Below are 25,287 nucleotides of genomic sequence, written 5' to 3'. Positions count from 1 at the left end.
CAATGGCGGCAAAGCACTGTGACCCCTCTTCCCACCCCGATAGAGACTTCTGTCTGTCAGTTCACCCCCCACCCCCATAACCCCCTCTGCTATAGATGAACTCTGGGTATATATTATTCTACTCGGCAATAGACATCTCCCGAAAATAGAGTCCCAGCCCTGCCCCCTGATTCTACCCCGGCCCCATGTCCCTGGGACCCCGGGTTCACACCACCCGCCACTGCAGCACGCTGGTGTCCTTGCCCCCTGTGGTTAGGGCTACACTGTCATCCCACAAGAAGGCCACATTCGTCACATGGCTGCTGTGTCCGCCATATTTGTGGCCGAGAGCCTGTTACAGGGGAAGAAGAAGTGGACAAAAAGTCAGAGGGGGCAGTGCCACCTGCGGCCTTCCTGTCCCCAACCCCTTTCTCTTCCTATAATTAGAACCAATAACCCTTCCTATAATTTGAGGAATACACGTTACACACTGAGCTGAACCCCTGGCCCCAGCATTCATTAATCTCTTTTTTAATAAGAAATCAATGGGAAATGATACTGATTTCTCCAGTAAGTTAATGGCATAAAAATAAACATGAGAGTACAGGAGACTGTTCACAAAGAGAACAAGACTCTAGCAAATGCTATGTTTGGATCCAGCATTTTCTTTCTTTTTTTTTTTCCCAGCAGCAGGGATTGAACCCAAGGGCATCTACCACTGAGCTGTGTGCCAGCATCACACACCCCCTTTTATTTTTATTTTGAGACAGGGTCTCACTAAGTTGCTGAGGCTGGCCTTGAACTTGTGATCCTTCCTGCCTCAGCCTCCAGAGTTGCTGTGATTACAGTTCCACTGTACCCAGCTTGGATACTAATTTAATAAAACAAAGCAAAAAACTGTGGAATGCTATTTTGGGATAACTATTTTATTTAATTAATTAATTTATTTTTAAAATATTTTTTTAATATTTATTTTTTAGTTGTAACTGGACACAATATCTTTATTGTATTTATTTTATTTTTATGTGGTGCTGAGGATCAAACCCAGGGCCTCGAATGTGCTAGACAAGCGATCTACCACTGAGCCACAATCCCAGCCCCATGGGATAACTATTTTAATATGGAACTGGGTATTTGATTACATTAAGAAATTAATGAGGGCTGGGATTGTGGCTCAGTGGTAGAGCGCTTACCTCTCACATGTGAGGCACTGGGTTTGATCCTCAGCACCACATAAAAATAAATAAATAAGGGCTGGGGATGTGGCTCAAGCGGTAGCGCGCTCGCCTGGCATGCGTGCGGCCCGGGTTCGATCCTCAGCACCACATACCAACAAAGATGTTGTGTCCGCCGAGAACTAAAAAAAAAAAAAAAAAAAAAAAAAAAAAATATATATATATATATATAAATTCTCTCTCTCTCCCTCTCCTCTCTCATTCTCTCTTTAAAAAATAAAAATAAATAAATAAATAAATAAAATAAAGGTGTGTGTCCATCTACAAATAAAAAAAAATATTAAAAGAAATTAATGAATGCTGGGGCCAGGGGTTCAGCTCAGTGTGTAACATGTATTCCTCAGACACAAGGCTCGGGGTTTGATCCCTAACAACAACAACAAAAAAAATGTGGGGGGAGAAAGAAAGAAAAAGAAGAAACAGGGCAGGGGCTGTAGCTCAGTGGTAGAAGCGCTTGCCTGGCTCGTGTGAAGCACTGGGTTCAAACTTCAGCTGTGATTAAAAATAAATAAATTGGGGCTGGGGATGTGGCTCAGTGGTAGCGCGCTCCCCTAGCATGCATGAGGCAGTGGGTTCGATTCTCAGCACCGCATACAAATAAAATAAAGATATTATGTCCACCTAAAACTAAAAAAAAAATAATAAAAAATATTTTTTAAAAAAGTAAAAAAAAATAATTAAATAAATAAAGGCATTGTGCCCATCTACAACTAAAAATATGTTTAAAAAAAAGAAAAGAAAAAGAGGAAACAACTATGCCAAATCTGATAATCTGATCCAGGAGAGATCACTGTTCTATTTTCTCTGCTTTTATGTGTGAAAATTTCCTAATAAAATGTTGGAACAAGATTTTTTCTTAGGGCCAGTGAACATAAAAAGTAACGATGTCCGGTCTTAGATTAGACACGGGTTAGCTGCTGGTGGCTTATGGATGAGTTGAATGTGACTCAGTGTTTTTAGAAACATAGTTGTGGACATTATTGGAAAACTGAGAGAATTCAAATTAAAATCCTGATTTCTAGCCTCTTTTAAAACCATGTAAGACGCGGCTGCAGAGAACCAGCTTCTCATTAAAACTGGGGAGTAAGCAGCTCCCCGGCCTCAAGCCATCACTCTCACCACCTGTTTGGTCCTGTGGGGCTGGAGATTGGTCCTCATCCTAGGACTGCTGGGAAATCTAAATAACCTAGAGCATCATGTTGGGACCATCATACCACTTAGACTGTCAGCTTCATAAGGGCTGTGACCGTGTTGTCTTGCTCAGTGATATATCCCCTTTGCCCAGGCACAAAGTAGGTGCTCATTATTTATTGAGTTAACAAGGAGAAAAGAACCGAAGATGCCAGAACTACAGATGCTCAGAACCTTAACGAGCCACATCTTCAGCCCTAAAGTTCACTGACTTTCAGGTTAAGAAGGGCCCTTTAACCAGGTGGGTGACACATGCCTTAATCCCAGCTACATAGGAGGCTGAGGCAGGAGGATAGCAAATTCAGAGGCCATATTTGGCAACTCAGAACCTGCTGAATCTTCCCCTCAACTCTGTTTGCTACCCCAGGCCCCACAGAACCCAGAGGGACTCACTCGGGGCTGACAGCAGGGATAGCTGAACAGGTGGACCTTGCCAAAGTCATCAGCTGAAGCCAGCAACTTGCCATCATGGGAACGGGCCACTGCGTTGATGTCAGTGCCATCAGCCCCCTCTGACCAGATCCCTTTGGACAAGATGGGGAGCAGTGGAGAGATGTCAGCTGGGGCCAGGGACTCCCAAGAACAGCAGCCCCCCCCCCCCCACCTTATCCTCTACCCCCTTATCCTCTACCCATATACACGGTCTCTATCGAGGATTAGAGTCAAATTATCCTTTGAAGGGACAAATCTGACTCTGTCCCTCTACAGCTCAAAATCTTTCCATGGCTCCCTGGTGGTCTCAGGAGAAAGCCTTGACCCTCTGGGCTCTGCCTACCCAGCCCCACCCACTGCTCCTCCCTCATCCCTCAGCAATGTTCCCCTTGAACTCCGCAACAATCTAGCTGTTCTACCTTCCTGCATTTCTCCAGTGTCAAGTTCTGTGTCACCTTTGGGCTTCTGCACATGCTGTGCCCTGCCTACAGACTGTTCTCCATCTCCCACCTCCTCTCCGTCCTCCAGGTCCTAGCTCAACTGTCTCTTCCTCCATGAAGCCCTCTCCAACCCCCCCAGACTAGCCACCTCCCCACCCCAGTTCAGTTTGCAGCACTACCTAATCCGGGTGATCCCCATCTGGGGACAAGTGTGTCTCCCTCACTGGATTGTGAGCTCAGGAGAGCAGGGCTGAGGCTGCTGCGGTCACTGCCCAGGCCAGGGTCAGCCCAGAGGTGCTCAGGCAGTCCGTATGGACTGCATCAGGGTCTAAATGAACAGAGGCCAGGGCGCTGGCGGGAGGCTCTCTCTGGTCCAGGGCTACCACCCATCTGGTCTCAGCTCACTCTGCCTTTCATTTTACACAAACACTGCCCACACAAGGGAAAGGAGGTAGCCCACAGGAGGCAGGGGAAGGACCAGTCTGGCCTGCTTCTTGAGCCTCCTGTCCTCAGTGGGACCCTCCTTTTCCACAACTTACCAAACACCCCAAACCCTAGGACACACGTAGCTGTGTCCCATTCCACATTCCTCATGGTGTCTGCATTGATGATCTGCTTACAGGTGGCTGGGTCCCCTGGGGAGAAATTTTAGGAGGTCTTCAGGGCAGAAGAACTGTGGCCAAACCCATCCACTTCACAGACAGTAGGCACTCAGACCAGGTCAAGGTCCCCGGCTCACACCACCTCTCTGGATAGGCCGAGGGCTAGACTCTGGGTTCAGACCCCTCAAAGCCAGAGCAGGGACATCTGCTTAAAGACCTGCACCTGCCCATCCAATCAGAGAGGAAATCCAATGCAGGGGCTCCTGAGTTCCAAATCAGAACATCCCTGAATGACAGCCAGAGAGAGACCCGAAGTCCCTGCCTCCTCCTACCCGCTGCAGAACTCGGGAGACCTATGCGAATCACACTCGCGGACCAACAGGCCAAGGAAGGAAGGACTCTGGGTCCCAGGGAACTCACAGTACAGAATCTCGTAGTCTCCGGAGTTGGTAACAAAGCAGCTGCTGTCCTGGGCCCAGTCCAGGTGGGTGATAAAACTGGAGTGTCCCTGTGGGGGACGCAAGGGGCGGTCAGAGCGGGAGAGGGCAGAACCAGGGACAGGGGGCAGAATTAGAGTAGGAAGGGCAAAATACAGAGGGAGGGTGAGAACACAAAGGGCCAGGGAGGGATACGGGCTCCCGAGCATGGGAGGCGGGGTCAGACTATAACGGGCGGGGCTGACAAAATGCGCTTAGAAGACAACGCCAATTAGGATTAAGTGGGCAGAGCTAGATCCGCGGACTTCGAATGCAGGGGGTGGGGCCACATAGACGTTCCGCAGAGGAATGAGGGGCGGGGCCACAAAGGGGGCGGGTTTGGGGCGGGACTTGGGGGCAGGGCCACACGAGGGGGAGAGCTCAGAAGACAGGAGGGGTGCGCTGGCGGGCTAAGGCTCCTCGAGGTGGTCCGGGCAAAGTCAGTTGAGAGCTGAAGCTGTGATCCCTTGGGGTAGAAAAGTGGTTAATTCTGCACCCTGTGGGCGGGGTGGCGGCGCAGGCTGGGGCCACTGCCCACTCACCGAGCACTTGCCCAGGCGGCTGACCTTGCGGCCGCCCTGGTCCACCGTGTACACGTACACCAAGTTGTCGTGGGAGCCCACGGCCAGGTACGCCCCGTCTGGGGGAGGGGAGGGGCTATGAGGAGGGACCCAGGCTCTGCCCCCTCCTCTCCCAGATTCAGCCCCTCCTCGACAGTCCCAGGCCCCACCCACTATCATCCCTTCCAAGTTAGGAGGCACCGGTTCCACCTGCTCCACCTGCTTCCCTAACACTGAGCCTGTGTCCCCAGGCCCTGCCTCTCCAGGGTCCCAGGGCAGCGCCTTACCTGGGGAGAAGCTGACCACTGAGATCTGTTCATTGCCATCTGTATGGATAGCCACCAGGTCATGGGTCTCGGTGTCCAGCAGCAGCCATCTTTAAGGAGAAGCCATGGTGGGGGAGGGGTGAGCTGATGGTGCAGAGGGACAGCAATGCATGGGGTCCAGGGAGGGATCAGAGGGCCCAGCAGAGATGTAGGAAAGAAAGGCTGACTCCAAAAGAATGTAGGGAGCGCCTAATTAACATGTCTATGAACTTTGGGGTAGAAGATAAGAGTGTGGGGCTCTCGGCCAGGAGAAGCCTCCCCAAATGTTCAGCTTTACCTGCCAGTCACTGTGCCCACCGCTAGGACAGAGCCACTGGGATGGAAGCCAGCTGAGCGCGCGGGGTCCTGAGAAGGAAGAGAAAAGGCAGGGCTCAGAGTTGGAGTCCTCAGCCTGACATGAGGGTTCTCGCCTCCCTTTCCTGCCTTCCAGGACCCACTGCGCCAGATGCCCTGGAAACCATTCCCCTTCCTAGAGCACGGCAGCCCGGGCAGAAAACATTACTCCCGTCACTACTGACTCCTGATCCTTTTTTCCTCCTGTTCTAAATTCCCACAGCTTTTATTCATCCAAGGTGACTTCCTTAGATGAGTTCCTAGAAGTGGGACTGTTAGGACAAAAGGTTCTCATATTTTTAAGGTTTTTGATGTATAATGCCAATTTGCCTTCCATAAAAGTATATCAGCTTACCACCAGTTGTGTCTGAATGCCTATTTCCCCACATCTTTATCAGCATGGGCTGTTATAATTTTTATTTAGGGGACATTTGGTTGATTCATGGGCAAAAAAGCAGCATGGAGTCAAGTTAGATCTGTGTTCACTCTGTGACTCCAACACTGTCTGTGAGTGACACCAAATAACTTTCCCTGTCCAAGCCTTGACTTCTTCTGGCAAATAGAGATCACCAATACACACTTTCCAGAATCATTATAAACAAGCTGCAAAGTCCTTAAAATGGCAAGCTAGTAAATAAGATGGCCTACACTAAGCTCTCAATCAAGATTAGCTACGCCTACAACTACACCATGATGTTGGGCAAGTAATTTTGCTTTTCTGAACCTGTTTCTAAGTGGGGATCTATCATCCCTACTGCTCTGAAAGGTTTGGGGGAGGGCTTGGCATATAGTAGGTGCTCGATTAAGATAGCCGAGATGAAGATTATATTACACGTCCCTAACAATGACTGGGTACATGTTATCCTCCACTCCCAGCAGTTCTAAGGGCACAGTGTTCCAGGACCATGGAAACCCTGGAAGGATTCTAGAAGAAAAGCCTCACAGGACAGTGTTGGGGATACAGTAAGCTGACCTCCTTCCTTCTTCATGTCTTCTCATCCTGCATAGGCAGGGAGCTAAAAAACGGCATGTCTCCAAATCATTTGCAGGTAGAATTCAGCTGAGATTTGGGTCTGACAATCCATTGCTCTTTTTTTGTGGGGGTCTGAGGATTGAACCTCAGGGGTGCTTTACCATAGAGCTATATCCTTTTTATTTTTTATTTTTTTTTTAGTTGTAGATGGACATAATACCTTTCATTTTATTTATTTATTTTTATGTAGTGCCGAGGATCGAACCCAGGGACTTGCACATGCTAGATGAGCGCTCTACACTGAGCTACGACCCCAACCCTTTATTTTTTTGAGACAGGGTCTTTCTAAATCTCTGAGGTTCTCCCTAAATTGCTGATGCTAGCCTTGAACTTGTGATCCTCCTGCCTCAGCCTCCTGAGTCCCTGGATTACAGGCATGAACCACCATGTCCAGCTAATCCATTGCATTTTTGCAGGTTCTGAGAGGCAGAAGGCAGAGTTCTTCTTCTGCCATGCTGCCCACCAGTTGGGTCATGAAAGCAATGGGATTTGCTGTACTCATACCCCAGGTGCAGTCACTCGCCTTGAGCACACTGAAAGGCAGGAACGGAGCATAGCTGTTTTTGGCTAATCTAGCCTGCACTGAGTAGATCTAACATGATACAGTCCAAAAGAGATGTTCTTTTTTAAAAAAAAATATTTATTTCTTAATTATCATTGGACACAATATCTTTTTTTATTTATTTATTTTTATGTGGTGCTGAGGATCAAACTCAGGGCCTTGCACGTGCTAGACGAGCGCTCTACCACTGAGCCACAATCCCAGCCTCAGAGATGTTCTTTCTTGCTCTTTCCAATATGGTAGCCACTAACCATATGAGGGGACCGAGCTCTTGAAATGTGACTAATGCAACTAAGGAATTAAGTTTAATTGTATTTGCACTTTTAATTACTTTTAATTAGTTTACGTTGGAATAGCTATGGGTGGCCAGTGGTTATCAAGGACAGGTTAGCTCTGGAGTCATCAGCTGCAGTGGGCTGGTGGCAGCTTCCCAGCTCCTGGAGTGATGACAGAATGTTCCTGGTTTGGTCTGGTGTGGTTCTGCAGTCCTGGGGACCGAACCCAGGGATTACTGAAGGTGAGGCGAGAGTTCTACCACTGAGCCGCACCTCTTGTCTCGACAGTTCTTTTTTTTTTTTTGGTACCAGGGATTGAACCCAAGAGTGCTCACCACTGAGCCACATCCCCAACCCTTTTTAAAGATTTGAAACAGGGTCTCACTAGGTTGTTACAGCCTTGCTGAATTGCTGAGGCTGGCTGCCTAGGTCTTCTGAGTTGCTCGGATTACAAGCGTGCGCCACCACGCCCCGGCCCCCAACATGATCTTGAGCTCAGTGATTGCTGGCTCCCCACTGTTCTGACTGTTGCCAGTTTCCCTTCGTCAGCTCTGGGCTTCATTCCATGCAGAACTGGCTTCTCCAGCCCCACCAGAGGGAGTCTGTAAGCACCCAATCCCTACATTAAATACCCTCTGCTTAAACAGACCTGTGTGGTCTCTCCCCGATGCACTGAGCCATGAGGCATGGAATGGGGGGTTCTGGTAGAAGGGCCCATCCGGGCCCCTGTCCCCTCACCTCTATGAGCCTGCTCCACAGTGGCTGATGAGACTCTGAACTCCACAGATGCACCAGCTTATCCTGCCCGCAGGTCACAAACTGTGCACGGGTGGGGTGTGTGGCCAGGCCCCACAGCTCTTCCACATGGCCCTGCAGGAAAGAGAGAGCACATGGAGACTGGGATCCTGGCCTTCCATACCCACGCCTGGTGCCAGCCCAGCAGCTCACCCTGTCCAGGTGACTCAGGGAGACCTTTCCCCAGCACGACCTTCCCCCATGACCAGATGACTCCTGCCCCAGTGTGACTTGGGGTGAATCCTGCCCCCTTCTCCCAGGCCTCTACCTTTCTCTTTGCCCAACAGGAGGCAGGAGAGAGTGGAGCTCAGAGCCTGGCACCTCCAGCTGCACCCACCCTGGACACACACCTGGGGCTCCAGCTCCATGGGCCTGGGAAGGGCCTCCTGAAGTCCTCCTGGAGCAACCCAGAGCCCAGGCCTCATGGAGGGTCCCAGCCTGGAGACCTCAGCCCTGTCCTACTAACTGGTAGCCAGTCATTGAGGGACAAACTTCTCTTTGAGTCTCAGTTTTATCTTCTATAAAATGGGGCCAATCTCTGTGTGCCTCACAGTGGGCGTTACTGAGTTCACTCAGGTCATGGATGGGGCTGGGCTGGGGCTCAGTGGCAGAGCGGTTGCCCAGCATGATTCTCAGCACCGCATAAAAATGAATGAATAACTTAAAGGTATTGTGTCAAACTAAAAAAAAAATTAAAACAAAACAAAACAAAAACAAGAACAAAAAAACACTAAGTCTAGCTCAGAGCTGTGCCCAGCCCACAAAATGGGAATAGCTAGTATTATTAATCACATAAAACATAAGTGTGTTATTAATAATGACAATAATCATAATGGTAATAATTGACATGGTTGATAATCACACAATTAGTTATATTCACACATATTAATAATTATAGTAGCTAACATAAGTAGTATTATTAGAGGTTTCTAGAGTCCTTCTGGTCTTGGGATATCTAGAAAAATCCCTGCAGCCCTTGCTTTCCTTCATTTTCTTCATATGGAAACCAAGGCCAGAGGGGGACCTAAATGCAGCAGCACAGACTTCAGCTTGACTATCTGTTGGAAAATTTTGGGAACAGGTGAAGGATGGGGGGACCCCTAAACAAGAAGGAAGGTTGGTCAAGATCCTGGGAGCACTTACTCTGTGTCAGGCACCATTCTAAATGAAGAGACTCACAGAATCCTCCCAAACCCTATGCATTTGGTTCTGCTATTCTCCTCATTTTACAGACACAGAGAGGTTACTCACTTGTCCAATATCACACAGCTAATGAATGGGGCTGTGATTCACACCCAGGCAGTCCCCCCCCCCCCAGAATTCATGCTCCTAACCACTCTACTATACTGCCTCCTGGGTGGAAGGTTTTCAGTTGGGTGGGGCAGGGGTGTGGCACCCCAGAAAGGAAGGAATGGCCATTTGGGCTGCAAGAAGAAATCAGATCCCTGGAGGGCCGCATCCTGGAACCACAGCAGATGTGTGGCCTTTGTGACAGTGTGACAAATGCCAGGGAATTAACTAACCAGACAGGAAGATGCCACCCCCAATCATAAGGGCAGGTGGCAGCGGTTGCGTCGGGGTGCTGGGTACCTTTGGCAGCTGTATCGCAGGTGGTTCTGGGGAGTCCTGGGTCAGGGCCAGGGCAGGGTGAGTTTGTGAGGGGGGACAGGTCAAAGGACGGTAGGTGACGTTTGTCAGACTATAGGAGAAGGGACGGCGGTCAGATGAGGGGACACTGGCGGGAGGACCAGAGCCGCAGCCGCGGAGGGAGGCGCTCACCTGCACGAGCAGCGAGAAGCCGGTGTGCAGGGAGCCCTGCAGGATTGAGTTGCGGGTGGTCCCCACGTACAGCGTGTCCCCCCGGCCTTCTGCCACGGTGCGCACAGGGCCGAAGTCCTCAGGGACCTGGGTGGGCAGATGGCGTAGGACACATGGAGGGGGGCATGCTGCGCCAGGAGTGCCGCCCCGTGCGCCCCCCTCCTCACCTCCACCTCCTGCAGCTTGCTGTAGTCAGAGCCCCAGAGGACCAGCCGCCGATCGCGGCCCCCTCCAGACACCAGCGTCCCATCCCGCAGGGCGCAGAGCCCGAACACGCCGCCATCGTGCGCACCCAGCACTGCCTGTGTGATGCGGTTTCCACCTGCAGGGGCGACGCAGCGGGGAAGCTGCCCTGGGCTGACCCGAGAGGGACTTAAAAAACTCCCGCCAGTTCTCCAGCTTTCCATCCCCCCACCACCACCCACAACCCACCTGCCGCCCGTGGACTCCGGTGCCTACCCACTCTGTCATCCACTGGCCGATCTGCCCGTCTGTCCATCCAACCACCTAGCCACCATCCACGCATTGACCACCTCCCACCTCGTCATCACTGATCCCTCTACCGGTCCATCCACCCTTCCTTCTACCCTCCCTCCATCCTTCATTCTCATCCATCCAGCCGCCGGTCTGCCTACTGAGGTACCCATCCACCCATCACCCACCCAGTTCCCATCTCAGTTCGGTAGCAGAGACAGACCCACTGCCAATCAGTGGACTGGTAGTGCTGCTGAGCAAAGACCTCAAGGCTGAGTGGAAGTTGCTGGGACAAAAGGAATGTTCCAGACGGGGAAGAGCAGCCTTGTGTTATGAAGACAGAGAGCAGCAAGAGCAGGCACTATCTAGGGACCTGGGAGAAGTCTGGGGGGACTGCGCATACACACAAAAGCCAGAGCATGGGGACAGGAGGAGGCAGGGCAGAGCGTGAGGGAGACCTGAAGGGGAGGCAGGTCACATTTTGCATTTGCTTCTGGAACAATCTGAACTGGAGGGGGTAAGGCTTGAGACAGGGAGGAGGCTGTGGTGGGGAAGGAAGGACACCCAGCTCCTCCCTCCCCCAAGCCTCAGGGGTGTCTCCTCTTCCACCCATCCATCAACTCGGAAGCTCTGCAGGACAGGCCTCGTGATGGGCCTGGGGGTGTGCAGATGTACCAGACTCCATTAGGAAGTTCAGAATAACGCTATAGGGAGGTAGTGGCATTGTACCCATTTTATAGAGGTGGCAACTGAGTCCTAGGAGGATATGACTCTCCCAAGGCCACACAGAGTGTACACTACTCCTCTGGGACCGGAACCCAGGCTGTCCCAGCTCCTAAACCAACTTCCCTCCCGTTGCACAGCCTTGATGGGGTAACCGCACCAGGGACCAAGCACCCCCAAGTCAGCAGAAGTGGCACTTGAAGATAATCCTTGTCTCTCAGTTGGCTTACAGACAGGAAATCTGAAGCTCAGAGAGGGAAAGACTTTACTGGAGGTCACAGAGCAATGCCTGGTTCAGGCCCATTTCCTATAGGCCAAGAGCAGAGCAGAGTGACAATGGAAAAGAAAAGGGAGGAACCTTAGAGACCAAGTGCCCTGGCTGCCCAGCTCGGCCATCTGCTGGGTCGCTGCACTTCTCTGAGCCTATTGTTTTCATCTGTGAAATGTGAATAATTCCCAGCACAGTCCTAAATGAAAAGTATAATGTATGGAAAAGCAAATGTACCCAGGCCAAAAACTTGCTTCTTTCATGTTTTCCACTGACAGTGATAACTCATTCATTCTTTTATTCGCCCACTTAGCCAGACAAAATTTATTCACCCCTTAAACCCCGACCAGGACAACTCATTGATTAATTTAATTTTTTTTTTTTTGACGAGGCACAGTGATGCACACCTGTAATCCCAGCTACTTGGGAGGCTGAGGCTGGAGGATCGTGAGTTCCAAGCCAGCCCGGACAAGTTGGTAAGACCTGCCCAAAATAAACCTAAAAAGGTCTGGGGTGTGGCTCAGTGGTTAAGAGGCCCTGGGTTCAATCCCCATCTCACCCCCCAAAAAAATCCTCCCATCTCAGCCTCCCGGTTGGCTGAGGTTACAGGCGGATAGCACCTTGCCCACATGGAACATCTACTCTCTTATTTTATTCTTGTTTTTGTGGTTCTGGGGTAGAACCGAGGCCTTGAGAGTTCCAGGCAAGCGCCGTCCCACTGTGCCACATCCCCTGCCCCGGAACAATCTCTGCTTCAACACCCTTATCCAACGGCTGAACGGCCATCCAGGCACCCACACATTCCTGCACCATTTTACAGACACACCATCTGGGAGGAGGCCAAGTCACTAATTAACACGCCCGTCCACTAGTGTGAGGGCCACTCATTTATCTGAATGTTCAGACAGGATCAGGTGCATTTGGGTGGTATGGCCGTGGACTCCCAAGCACCCGCCTGTCGAGTAGGTCCATAGACCCACCTACTCATCCTTCCACTCGTTCCCTGGAACGACCCCTTCATTCATCCACTGATCCGCAGACTGGGATAAAGCCTCTGCGCACCCACCATCCACCCACCCACCGTGCATCCATTCACGCCTCCATCTACAACTGAGTTCAAGGTTCAGACTTGGCCCCTCATATGGGATTTTCGGAGGACGAGGCCGGGGGAATCTGCGAGATTTCCTGGAGGTGGGCTATCGGGGCTGAGCCTCGGAGGGCACTGAACTGGACAGAAAGGCTTCCCCCGCCATGTCGCTCATTCCCCGTGAGCAGGGTTAAAGAAAGGAGGCAGAGCATGGGGTGAAGGGGAACTGGGTTGGGGACCACACAGATGGGGTGATACTGACCTTTGCCCCAGACATAGAGGTTCCCCCCGGAGTCTCCAGTGACCACATCACCACCCTCCAAAAAGGTCACGCACAACACGTACTTTGGTTTCTCGTGTTTCTAAGGGGAAGAAAGAGGAGTAGGTGTCAGAGCGTGGCTGAGGCAGGGAGGTCACCTACATCCAGAAATGCAGTCCCCGGGGTCCCCACCATGCTTCTGGGTGTGCGATCCCGGGCAGGGTATCCCATCGCCCACCTGGAAGCGCTCAGGTCTCTGGAGTAATGACTGCAGGACTCCCTTGTGCACTTGGGCCCCTTCCTGCCTCCCATTCTGCTCCCTGACCGGTCTCCCCATCTCTGTCTGCAGTCTGTCCGGCCTCCTGCCTGTCCTGCCTCCTCTGGGTCCCCTCCTGCCTCTGCCCACCTTCTTCTCCACGTCTCCAGCTGTGCCTGGTGCCCTTAGAGCGCTCCTTCTGGGCACGGAAAGGCCCCCCATCCTCCCTCCTGGGCCTTCTGCTTCCTGCTCAGACTCAGCTTGTGTCTCTCAGCCTCCGACCACTCCATCCATAGAGACGAGCGTAGGACCCGTTTATGGAAATTTACTGTCCCCTAGGAGCCATTATGTTCCCCGTCCCATTGAATCCTCATGGCTCCGGCATTAAGCAGCCCCCACCCCACCCCGCCATGGTCTGGAGGCCCCTGCTGCAAGAGCTCAGCATCCCTGAACTTCCAAGCCTCTGGGACCCTCAGGGCTGTTGGGGTGTCTGCCTGGGTACCCTGCCTGCCTCTCAGGGCCAGCTGGTCCCTGCACCCCTGGCACTCACCTCAAAGAGGCCCTGCCGCTTGCTCAGGCTGCTGCCCTCCAGGGTCCAGAAGTAGATGTGGGATTTCCCGCAGGTGATAAGCAGGCTGGGATCGGTGGGGTGGAAGGTGGCCACCAGCACAGCCTCGTTGGAGCACTTTGTGGGGTGAGGAAGAATCCGAATGAACATCTCGCAGCCTCCAGGGGAACCATCCCACCCCCACAGGAGCTCCCCACACAGCTGTGAGGGCTGTGCGGTGCGTACCCACTTGCCCCTACCTTCCCTATATGGCAAACTCAAGTGCAGGAGGCAGGACCAGGCCGAAAAGCATTCTTATCTTCCTGGCTGACACTTTGAGAGCCTCTGCCCTGAACTAAGCACTTTGCTAAGCTCATTCCATCCACTAACTCATTCAATCCTCAGAGCACTCTGGGGGACAAGATCTACTAGCACCCCAACCCCCATTACAGATGAAGACATGAGGCTCAGAGAGGGCAAGCTGCTTGCCTAAAGCCGCACAGCTAGAGAAGTGTCTGGAATCCAACTCACTCAGGCTGACTCCAGAACTCAGCCTCTTGACCATATCGCCTTCCCCAGACAGCAAGCCCAATCTTGAACCCAGTTTTCCTGCCCCCCAGCCTGGGCAGGTAACCATGGGCAAGTATCTCTCTCCCTGTCATGAGTCACCTACAAAATAGGCATTGCCCACAGATGCCAATCAAGGTCCATCTTGGGCACGTCAGGACCTCTCCTAGTCAGGGCCCATCTCATACTGCCCTCTATGGGGGCCTGCTCCACCCACACAGTGTCCCAACTTCCTCACTAGGGCCCTGGGAGGAGGACGCTACCTTTATCTCCATTCTACAGATGAGGCCACTGAGGCTCAGAGAGGGTAAGTCCCTTGCTCAAAGTCACATGACCAGCAAATGGCAAAGTCAGACATAAATTTACCTGATGCCAAACTCCTAACTCCAGAATGGACATGTCCCCTAGGGGCACCCCAGGGGAGGGGGTAATGGTCTCCCCACCTTGCTATCCACCACCTTGGCCTCCTTGGCCCAGTCCCACACGGAGAGCATGTGATCGTTGGACTCGTCCACAGCACACAGCAGGCTGCCTCCATTCTACAGAGGGGGACAGGCAGGTCAGGGTGACCCTGGGGCATTCACAGGCCTGTTTTAGACCCTCAAAGGCTCCAGCCCATGCATGAGACACACTAAAATACTCCCCCATTAGGGACCCGAAAAGCATCTTTGTGGTGTTGCGGATTGAACCCAGAGCTTCCTGCACACTGGGCAAGTGCTCTGCCACTCAGTCCCTCAAAGGGTTTTTATAATTGGCCTTTTGAAATGACTGGTCCCTAGCTTGGATTTCCCTGCAGCCCGCCTGCAGAGCAGGGACTCCTGGCTGATACCATCTAAAGTGTGTTTGCAAACAGCAGGACTTTTGAAGTCCAACCATTAGGACGGTTGGTAGAATGGTTTTTTTCTGTACCTCTTGTTAATTTTGCACTGACAGAGTTGCTTAGAGTTTTGGGGTCTTCCCTCCACCCCCAGCCATGCTTTGGCCTCAGTAGAGCTTTTCTGTTCTGAAACTCTGAAATGTGTCCTTGGGCCTCAAGAAATCTGTAGCTGTGATCCCGAGCTCCTTAACCTATCTGGGGGGAAAGGCTTGTTTTTCTCTCCCCAGTCCATCGCAGACCAGTGCTTCTGAAAGTTATGATAAAAATGTAAAATATGACTTTAAAAAAGCCCATCCCTCACATGCTTGGGAATTATGTAATGTCCAGTTGCTCTACAAATTCCTCAGGGCTTACTCTTGCTTTCTGGGCTTATCTGGGCACCAAGGAGCCACACTAGGCCCAAAATGGCCAAGAGGTCAGATCCTCCAGAGAATGAGAACAGGCACCACCTGATCCACAGGGAGACGCCGAGGGTCTGCAGCGAACCAGGCTGCGTGCTTGCCTAAAGATGGGGAATTGGGCAGCCTCTGGGTCCCAGAGACTGGCATTCGTGGCCCACTTCGGGGACATCATACTGGGGGCTTGGCCTCCATGGGGCAGGGAGCAGGCAGAAAAGTACAGGCCCTTGACCTGCCCTTGGGTGGGTCAGGGTGGGCCAAGGACTTACAGATTTGGAGAAGCCCACACAGCACACGGCTCGGTCAAACACCCCTAGGCCCAGCACGTGTAAGGTGGACAGGGATACCGAGTCCCAGATGCGCACATGGGGTGGCAGCAGCTGCAGGGTAGAGAGAGAAGCTTGTTACCTGGGGGCCCTGGCTGTGTCCCATCCTCTCTCCTCCTGGCTCCCTCGGCTCCATTACCTTCCCCTCCTTGGTAGTACCTGCCACCTGTCCTGTGGCAATGGTGACCATATCCGGGTGAACAGCCAGGCTGAAGGGAGAGGGGACAAATGGACAGACATAAGGGCTCCCAGGGACCAGGACCCTCCTGCAGCAGGCCACAGTCACCATGCCTGGCTATGCATTCCGCAAACTAGTTAATTGAGTTATTTAGTCGATAAAACATTGATTTAGTCCTTCAAAAGCAATAAAGGGATATTAGAAGGGAGACTCAGGCCTGAGTCTGTAACTCCAATGCCCCAGGGGGCTCAGGTCCAGACTAAAAATAGTGGCCAGGAAAACACAAAGATTTAAGCGGGCCGCCTCCGGACTCCAAACCTCCGACCGCTGTATCAGTTTGGGCTTTTCAAAAGAAGAGGAAAAAAAATCCAGGCACTGAATGAAGTCACCCACCCTTGAAATATTAATCATCCATCTACATTTTTCCACTGAAACCTGCCTCAGGGCCGCTGGCAGCTTGCAGAATGGCTCTGCCCAGCCCCACACCGCGGAGGCAGGAGGCAGCGGTGTGGAAAGTGGCCCAGGAGGGGGTGGGGCTGACCGCCCCAGCCGCTCACCATTTGATGTCATCATTGTGTCCCAGGTAGTGCCGCTGCCTCTGCTCCTCCACGCTGTACAGCACGGCCACGGAGGCCACGAAGTACACGATCTCCCCCGTGGGCAGCAGGTGAAGGTTGGCCCTGCAGTCGCGGCCACGGTAGCCATAGCTCAGCCTGTTAAGGAGCGCGTGCGCCGTGTGCTGGCCCCGACCCACGGTCAGCGGGATCCGGTTCTCCTGCCTCCACTCCCACCCCTGGAATGAGCTCAATGATGGTCTCCCCCCAAAAAATAGGCCCGGTGTTTAGCCCCTGGAACCTGTGATTATGACCTTATATGGAAAAATGGGTCTTTGCAGACGTAATTAGGTATTTCTGGATGAGATCATCTGGGTGTTAGGTGGACCTTAAATCCAACAAGTGTCCTTGTAAGGCACAGAGGGGAAAACAGAGATATGGGGGAGGGGGTGGAAGGCAGCAACGTGAAGATGAGATTGGGGTGAGGAGGCTACAAGCCAAGGAGCCCAAGGATGGCTGGCAGCCACCTGAAGCCAAGAGGTGACAAGGGACAGATTTTTCCCAAACCTTCTGGAAGGGGTGTGGGCGCCCTGCCAACACCTTGATTTTGGACTCTGGGCTCTAGAACTGTCAGAAAATAAAAATTTTTTTTTCTTCTGTTATTTTAAGTCACCAAGTTTATAGCAATTGGTGCATGGAAAACGAAGCCCTACTCCCCTGAATCCACAACAGGAATCCTATGAAAACCCATAACAGCCAGGCACGGTGGCACACACCTGTAATCCCAGTGGTTTGGGAGACTGAAGTAAGAGGATCACAAGTTTGGGGCCAGTATCAGCAACTTAGCAAGACCCTAAGCAACCTAGCAAGGCTCTGTCTCAAATACAAAGGGCTGGCCATGCGGCTCAGTGGTCAAGCACCCCTGGGGTCAATCCCCAGTATCAAAAAAAAAAAAAAAAAAGGGTCTAGGCCTGGCCCAGTTGGGCCCCAATTCCTTGCTCCCCTCCCACATGCCCAGTTCCACTCACACTAGCTTCCTCCCTGTTCTCACCTCAGGGCCTTTGCACTTGCTGATCCCACAACCTGGGTACCCTTCTCCTTCAGCTCTCCGTCCCCTCAACTGTCAGCTCCTGCAGAGGGTCTTCCTGCCCATTCTATTCCAAAGTGCAACGCCACCCACCCTCTCCCCATCTCCAGTGCACTCTGCACTCCACGTCATCATTTAGAGTGACTCTCCAGGAGGGCTGGGATCTGTCTGTGTTGCTCACTGAGTGTCCGCTGTGCCCAGGTCAGGACCTGGCACCCTGTGGACACCATGAGTTCACTGTCTCCCCCTGTTGATGACTGTGGTCTCCCAGGGCCCCTCCCAGTCTCCTCAGGGCTGCTGCGTTCCTTGCTCTCTGACCTTGGAGTTCCTTAAAATGCCAAAGTCATGACCTCCTGCCCTCTAGGCCCGGGCATTAACCTTTCCCTTGCCTGGTCCACTCTTCCTGCAGCCTTCGCGGCTATCACCTCCTCGGAGCTGCTCTCTGGCTCAGGTCCTCGCTGGACTCACCACACTTGGTGACAATCTGGTTTATGTCATAACTGTCCAGGGAGGCCCGTGGCACTGAGACAGGGCTGTTCTGTTCACATCTGTACTTCCTCCTCCGGGAAGCCCTCCCTGGCTCCAGGCTGACTCCTTCTGTCCTTACCCCATCAGGGCTTGGGCACTCTGGGTTGTCACTGCCAATAAGTTCATTCCCCACTGGACTGTGAATTCCAGCAGGGCAGGTGGCCACTGTTAGTGGTCACTGCTGTGTCCCCAACCTTCTGTCCTAGATGTTCAAAATGAACACACATCCTGGCCCCATAGAAGCCGCTCTGCTTGCAGTCATCACAGAGTCGGGCAAGCTGAGGTCCACAGTGACTCCTGTAGTCTTAGCTAACTTTCAAGTCTATCAAGTCCTCCTGACGGGACAGTTTGGCCGCATTCCTGTAGGTATTTCCAGCTGTGTGCAGAAGTCTGTGGGCACCCAGAGGCCTCTGGAAAGGAAACCGAGGCCCAGGGAGAAGGAGGCAGGAACTGGGTTCCTGGAGCATGGATTCTAAGCCCCTGGGCTCTTTGGAAAAAGCTCCAGGCCCAGAGTCAGAGTGCCTGCTTCAGACCTGTTCTGACTTCCCAGGACAGGCCTGTGGTCCCCTCTTGGGGCCACCAGTTGTAAAAACCTTCTTCAGTGTGTTTATACATGGGAGAACTTAGAACCTTGCCTGTCATGTAATAAGGATTGATAAAGACTAGCTATTACTTTACCAACCGCTGTGTACAGGGCACAAACTATGAGCTCAGTACTTTCCCATATAACTTCAGTCCTATAAATCTGAGATGGTGAAACCTATTTTCCAGAAGAGGCAACTGAAGCACTGAGAGGTAAGATGACTTATCCAGGGTCTCACAGCCAGCCAGGGCAGGCTGGGATTTGAACCATTTCCTACCAGGCTCCAAAGCCAGGCTCCTGTCCATTCCCAGCGTTTTATGTTTCTCAAACACATCAAGGTCCCGATGGCCAGAGTCCTTCACCTACTGAGGCCTCTGCCTGGACCTGTGTACAGCTCTCAGCTCAAATGTACTTTCCGCCACGGAGAAGCACCCAGTGCTCCCCTCACAGGACCCCAGGTTATGGTGTCCCCAACTTTTACTCCTAAGTGAAATGATCTTATTTATTTAATCCATGATTTCTGAGTTCTCATCTATCTCCGCACTTAGAAGCCCTGCCCCACAGGTAGAAGAGGATCCAACATCTGGAAAGCACTTAGCAAACATTTGCCATCCTAAGGAACCGGAAAAGGTCCTTTGGGGCTGACCTGCTTTCCTCTGCTCTTGGGTGCCATGGTCTTCCTCATCGAAGTCCTTCACCATCGGAGACTTCTGTCTCCCCCTGATGGCGCCTAACACCCAGAGAGGGGTTAAAGCCAAAGGATACACCCAATCTAGCTTGAACCGGCATGGTGGCAGCTCCGAGCGGGTGTCCAGGCTGTAGGTAGGTGCCAGGTCGTCCGGGATTAGCATGAGCACAGGGCGACCCCTCAGGAACATTTTGACTGAGCCATCCTCTGCCAAGACACCCCCAGAGGTCAGGGTGGACAGCATCCCCCAGTCTTATTCCCACCCCCTTTGGTGGAGAAACTGAGGCCAGAGAAGCAAAGACCCAGGAGCCAGGTCCCATGACCTCCAGCTCTGGCCTGCCACCCTGCAATCCCCTCCTGCTCTGGCCACTCACCGACGCTGAAGATGACTTCTTTGGTTTTGCTGTCAGGAAAGGACGCAGAAAAGAAGAAAAAATTGTTTTTGTAGGCAGGTCAGAAAAGATCAGGAGCTACTCCCCCACCCATGGCTCGCTGGAGGTCTCTGACGAATAACGGGGGGCGAGTAAGGAGCGGAGCGCTGCCTCTCTGCAGGCCGTGTGCTTTGCTCGGTTGATCTTGCAGAGCCTAAGACACAGGCCCAGAGAGGCAGTGATCGCCAAAGATCACACAGCACGAAGTGGCAGGGACGCGATCCTGGAAGAGGGGAGTCACCAGGGACCCCTCCCTTTTAAACAGCACGGTGCTCCCCAGCTCTCCCCACCCCCAGCCCTCCAGCTCCCCAAACTTCAAGCAGCAAGGGAAGCAGGGAAGGGGCGTGTCTCCACACTCGCTCTGTGGGTGGGCGAAAGGGGTGAGGCGCTCGGACCTGGGGCCCAGGGATAGAGTTGGTCTGGGATCCAAGCCCCGGGAGCGCGGGGAGGAGGGGGTCTGCGAGAGGGTCTCACCCGGCTCCAAAGCTACTCATGGCGGCGGCTGGCGGAGCTTCGGGGCCGGGGGTGGAGCCGGGTCGGGCTCCGCCGCTTCCGGCCCTAGGAGGCTCCCGCGCCGCCGCACCCTGCCCCGCCCTCCGCGGCCGACCCCTGGAGCCCGCGGGCGCCGCCGGGTCCCACATCCCGACCTGTGGAGTCCCGATACCAGCCTCTTTTTTGAGGGTGAGGGAAAGTGGTTGAGAACTCGAACGCTGGAGCGCGCGTGCCTGAACTCAGACCCCAGTTCTGACTATTTTTATTGGTGTGAGTGAGTTGCCTATTGCCCATCTGCACGGGTTCCTCGTTTCAAGAGGGGATTGTCAGTGTTCTTACACCTCCCCGAGCAGATGCGAAGATGAAATTAATTAATTCACGCAAGCACGTGGAGTGGTGTTTAGTACAATTTGGGGGGAATACTGGGGATTGAGCCCAGGGGGAGTTTAACCACTGAGCTACATCCCCAGACCTTTTTATTTTTGATTTTGAAATAGGGTTTGCTGAGGCTGGCCTCGAACTTGTAGTCCTAGCTGGAATTACAGGCGTGCGCCACTAGGCCTAGTTAACACATAATGCGGTTGCAGTTATTTCAGTGAATTGAACTCAGGGTTTTAATTCTGGTCCTGCCTAAGCCCAGCCTCTAAACTCTGACCACACCCACTACGTCGTGACTCCGCCCCTTAGATTTTGACTCCGCCAAATCTTCGGCACAGCCCCGCCTCTCAAGAATTGATCTCGCCCAATGTTGCGACCTTACCCGTCTCCTCCCAACCGTACCCATGGGTTGATTCAATCTCTAGATAATGGACAGCTTCCCCAACCCCTAAGCCACTCTCCTCTAGCCCCACCAGGCAGTCTGGCCACGTTCACTTTCACGGGGTCCAGTCCCAGTGATCAGTCCTCTCAAGTCCTCCAAGTTGGCTCCACCCCTTGAGGTTGGACCACTCCCCCTATGGCTCTGCTGAACTTTCATGTCACGCCTATTTCCACCTGACAGTTCCCCCTAATTTCACTAGGTGCCGGGCTCCCGAAATCAGGCAGGTGCCCACCTGGTCCCAGCCCCTCTGACTCTCTCACCCGAGGTTCTGATTCCGTCCAGGCTATGACTCTGGCCACATCCTCAAATTCCAACCATACTCCACCCTCTGGTTCCCCTATTCCCTGCATAAATTCTAGGGTGTCAGCCCTGACTCCTCCCCAAGTCTCTAAGGGGACTCTTTTACCTTAGTGGTCACGCCCATGAGCCTGGCTCCTCCCCAACTTCCTCTCCGGCTCACCCAGAAGACCCTGACAGCCTGCATTCTGTGTTCCAGTTCGGTCCCTAAGGCTCGGACCACGCCCCTCGACACTGGCTCCACCTCTCCAGGCCTTCCATTTTGACTAAGCCAGCTCAAGCAATGTTCTGAACTAGCTCACCCCACTTTAGATTATGATCTCGTGGCCGTGACCGGAAGCTTGACTCTAAATTCTCCATCCATTCTCCTGTCTGTCTGGGGTTCTGGCCCCACCCTCGGTGACATGACCCCGCCCCAATACTTACCCTTCCTTTTTGGCGCTGCAATTGCTGCTGGAAGATGTGGTGCGGCTGCGGGGGTCCTCGCGTCGCACAGAGGCGAGGCGCTCTGGTGACAAGTAGCGGCGGCCACTGCGGAAAGAGCACAGTGCTGGGGTCAGAACCTGTAAGTCCAGCAGGAGAATGCCTCATGCAGGTCTGAGCCTCTCTGCACCCCTCTACTGGAAATTGGGTACTTGGATCTCTCCTCTACTCGAACATCTTCCATCTCACAAAGTGGTGCAGAGGCTGGGGATTCGGGTTGCTGTGCCTCACCTGCGCCCGGAGTTCGCCTCCTTCTTGGGGGAAGATGGGGAAGTTGCATAGCCGCCCACGCGCCGCGGGGGTCCCGAGCCATTGAGGGGTGCTCTGGTGGGAAGGCCTTTCAGGAGCTGACACACTGGATCGATGGGGTTGGAAAGACAGAAGAGAGTGAGTGCGAGGTCCAGGCGCCGGGCCCTTCCCGTCTCAACCCTCCAGCCTAACCAGGATACCCGAGGCGGTGGTGCCTAGGCGCGGGGGCGCCCGACCCTTAGGTGTGCCCCTCGCACGCAGCGCTGCGCCTTGTTCTTCGCATGCCCGCAGGCGACGCAGCGCGTCCGCCAGCGCCGCCTTTAGGACGGCCAGCTCGTCTTCCTGCAGCTGCAGCCGCTGCTCCAGCGCCGACACGCGGTCGTCCACCTCCATGCCGCTCGTGCCGGACAAATTGTCATCTGGAAGGAGGGGGAGCGCCGGCTGCCGGGCCACCCAGGAGCTCCAACGCCCGAGGCGTCTCTCCTGGCTTTCAGGTCTAAACCGGGCCAGCCACGCTCCCTACCTCTCCCGCAACCTGGAGCGGGGATGCCTGGAGATGAGCCCAGGAACAGGGCTCCACAGGGGGAAGGAAATCCCCACGGCTCTCCCGCCCTTCCTCACCTCCTCTCTTTAATACAGCGCCCTGCAAGTGTGACCCTGGGGAAGTCCCTTTCTCTCTACGAAAATTCTACCAATCCGGGAACCTCTCACTCTGGTTTAAAGATTCTATGACTAAGATGCTAAATGTCTGAGTGATATCAACATTTCAAGGATGACATCAGCCTTCTCTAGTGACACCAACGTTCTAGAACGGATCCTCAACATTCTCTGACGGACATTAATATTCCATTATGGGTACTAACATTCCCTCACAGTTTCTAAGACTTTCCAAGCCAAAAGTCATGCTTTGTCCCCCTCAATCTTCCTCACCAAGGGGTTCTCCAGCTGCAAGGTTAGAGCTTCTGCGCGCCCTGGTGGCAGACTTGGGGGTTGCAGGTAGCACCCAGGAGACCAGAGGAAGGGAGATGAGTGCAGATGACCTCAACCTCTCTTCCCCAGCTGGAGCACTCCTCCTCTGCACCCCTTCTTTATTTTGCCTATGTACTTCACACACCTGATTTGGATTTCCCCCTCCTCTTCAAACCAAGGATGCAGCCAAATGACACCTCCATCTCCCCCCACCTCACCCATTTTCCCGAAGTGGGGGATTCTAAGTAGCCCCCCTTCCCAGACCACTCATACCCAGACTCATTGCTGGCCACAATCGAGGAGACCCTGTCTCCCAGCCCGTTGGAAGTCAAGATCGTAGCAAAAACAGGAACGGGGCGTGGAGGTCGCACCTGCCATCCTGTGTCCCTAGGCCGCCCTGCCTGCCCGCTGGTCTCTGCAGTGCAGCCCTCAGTCCCTCCCCTCCCTCCCTCCCTCTGCGGCCCAATCGCCTGCCCAGCCTCGCCTGCCCTGCCCCCCATCCAGTACTTCCTAGATCCATTCCTGAACCTGCAGAGAAAGGTGGGGGCCTCCAGAGGTCAGAGGGAGAGAGCTGTCAGGGCCTGGAACCCACAAGGGAAGGGTTTAGAAAACCAAGGGCATGGGCAAAGGGTCAGGCGGCAGAGGAGAGGGAGTCCCAATCAATTCCTATGCTGAGCCCCTTCTTATCTATCATTAATACTACTACAGAAAATGGTATCTGTTATTGCAAGCTTATATGTGTTAGGCACTTCTCATGCAAAACACTTAACATGTTTCCTGGCTCATGATAGGTGCTCAATAAATCCAAAATAGGATTAACTTATTTTATGGTATATAATGCTCTTGGTAACTCCTGTAGTTGTAGTCTACCCCTTTTAGGAGGAGAGAAGGAAGAAGAAGACTACAGTCCAGAAGGCTGCAGTTCCTTGTGCATGGACACACAGTCTTTCAGTGGCAGAAACCATAGTTGGCCCAGGCTTGGACACCCTGTCATCCTGCCTCTTAGAGGGGCAGAGGAGGACAAATGGAGCATTCAGGATTCTCTGAACTCCAATGGTCTTTGGCCATATCTGGGAGTGTTCCCAGAGGAATGACCTCTAAACTGGAAGATGGTCCCTTCTCAGGGACCCCTGAGTGAAACAGAAGCAATTTTACCTTGACAGTTCAGCCCCCACCCAGAAAAGCCAGCATCATTCTGAAGGCTTGGCCTGCCCATCCCAACCCCCATGACTCAAGCCGTCTGGCCCTCCTGACCATTTCGCTGGCCTCAGCTCTTTTGCTAAGACCAGCCCCCACTTCCCACTTCTCCTCATGTCTCCTCTCCCCTCTGCCCCCAGCTCCCCTCATCTGGACCTGACACCCACAATGGTCCTTCTGGTATCATACTCTTCTTCTAGGGAGAAGGGTGGGGTCTTAAGGAGTGGGAGGGCCAGCCTTAGGATTTGGGGGCTATATGGAGAAGTTCTCTGGCATCCTACAGTCCCACACTCCTGCCTTCAACTCAACAACAAATCCCACCCTCACCGCTAATCTAATCTGTTTGTTTCTCCATAAGGGAGAGAGGGGAGGGTACCAGAGGCTTGAGGCGGGGAGGCAGAGGGTATATTTCCAGGCCCAGAGGTCCCCCAAGCCTTCCCTCCTTCCAAACCACAGACTCATTTGGGATCTGCCCCCTCCCTCTTCTAGCCATCTCCAGAGCAAGGGAAGATCCAAGTGGGTGAGTGGGTGGGACATCCTGGCTTTGGGAATGGGGACCTTGCTCTAGGGTCAGGGTCGTGCAAAAGGAAAGAAAGGGGATCATCAGCAAGGGAGGGGACAGAGACTTGGAAGAAGGAGATTGGGGCAGGAGGAGATGGATCCAGCGCTAGTCAAGGCCAGGGTCGGAACTAAGGAGGGGTCTCACCGTTGCAGTATTGCAGCAGCGAGGACGTGTCGTAGAGGCCGCAGAAGGCCGGGCCGCGTTCCGCCATAGCCCCGCCACAGCCTCCGCCGGCCCCCCCGGCCCCAGCCCGGGCCCGGTCCCCCCCCCAGGCCCTGCCTCCCGTTGCCATAGCAACGCCTTTCGTTCCAGCATCCCCAGCTCGGCCCG

General features: G+C 53.3%; 1 protein-coding gene across 1 annotated transcript; it reads right to left on the bottom strand.

Annotated features, from left to right (window-relative positions):
- EML2 (EMAP like 2) lies at positions 1 to 25,287 on the bottom strand. The gene is given in 23 exon segments (XM_081273438.1): positions 1 to 331; positions 2,799 to 2,929; positions 3,817 to 3,912; positions 4,300 to 4,387; positions 4,898 to 4,995; positions 5,203 to 5,291; positions 5,519 to 5,586; positions 8,183 to 8,314; positions 10,019 to 10,144; positions 10,225 to 10,379; positions 12,872 to 12,971; positions 13,675 to 13,809; positions 14,682 to 14,777; positions 15,783 to 15,893; positions 15,979 to 16,048; positions 16,575 to 16,724; positions 19,535 to 19,664; positions 19,832 to 19,860; positions 21,924 to 22,028; positions 22,212 to 22,335; positions 22,430 to 22,648; positions 25,102 to 25,224; positions 25,227 to 25,287. Coding segments are annotated over 23 exon segments (2,547 nt in total). The 5' UTR covers positions 25,273 to 25,287; the 3' UTR covers positions 1 to 205.

This window comes from Spermophilus citellus (assembly GCF_964194105.1).
Source record: "Spermophilus citellus genome assembly, chromosome: 18".
NCBI classification, from domain to species: domain Eukaryota; kingdom Metazoa; phylum Chordata; class Mammalia; order Rodentia; family Sciuridae; genus Spermophilus; species Spermophilus citellus.
Note: the sequence above shows the minus strand (reverse complement) of the source record. Positions and strands in the feature narration are given on the sequence as shown.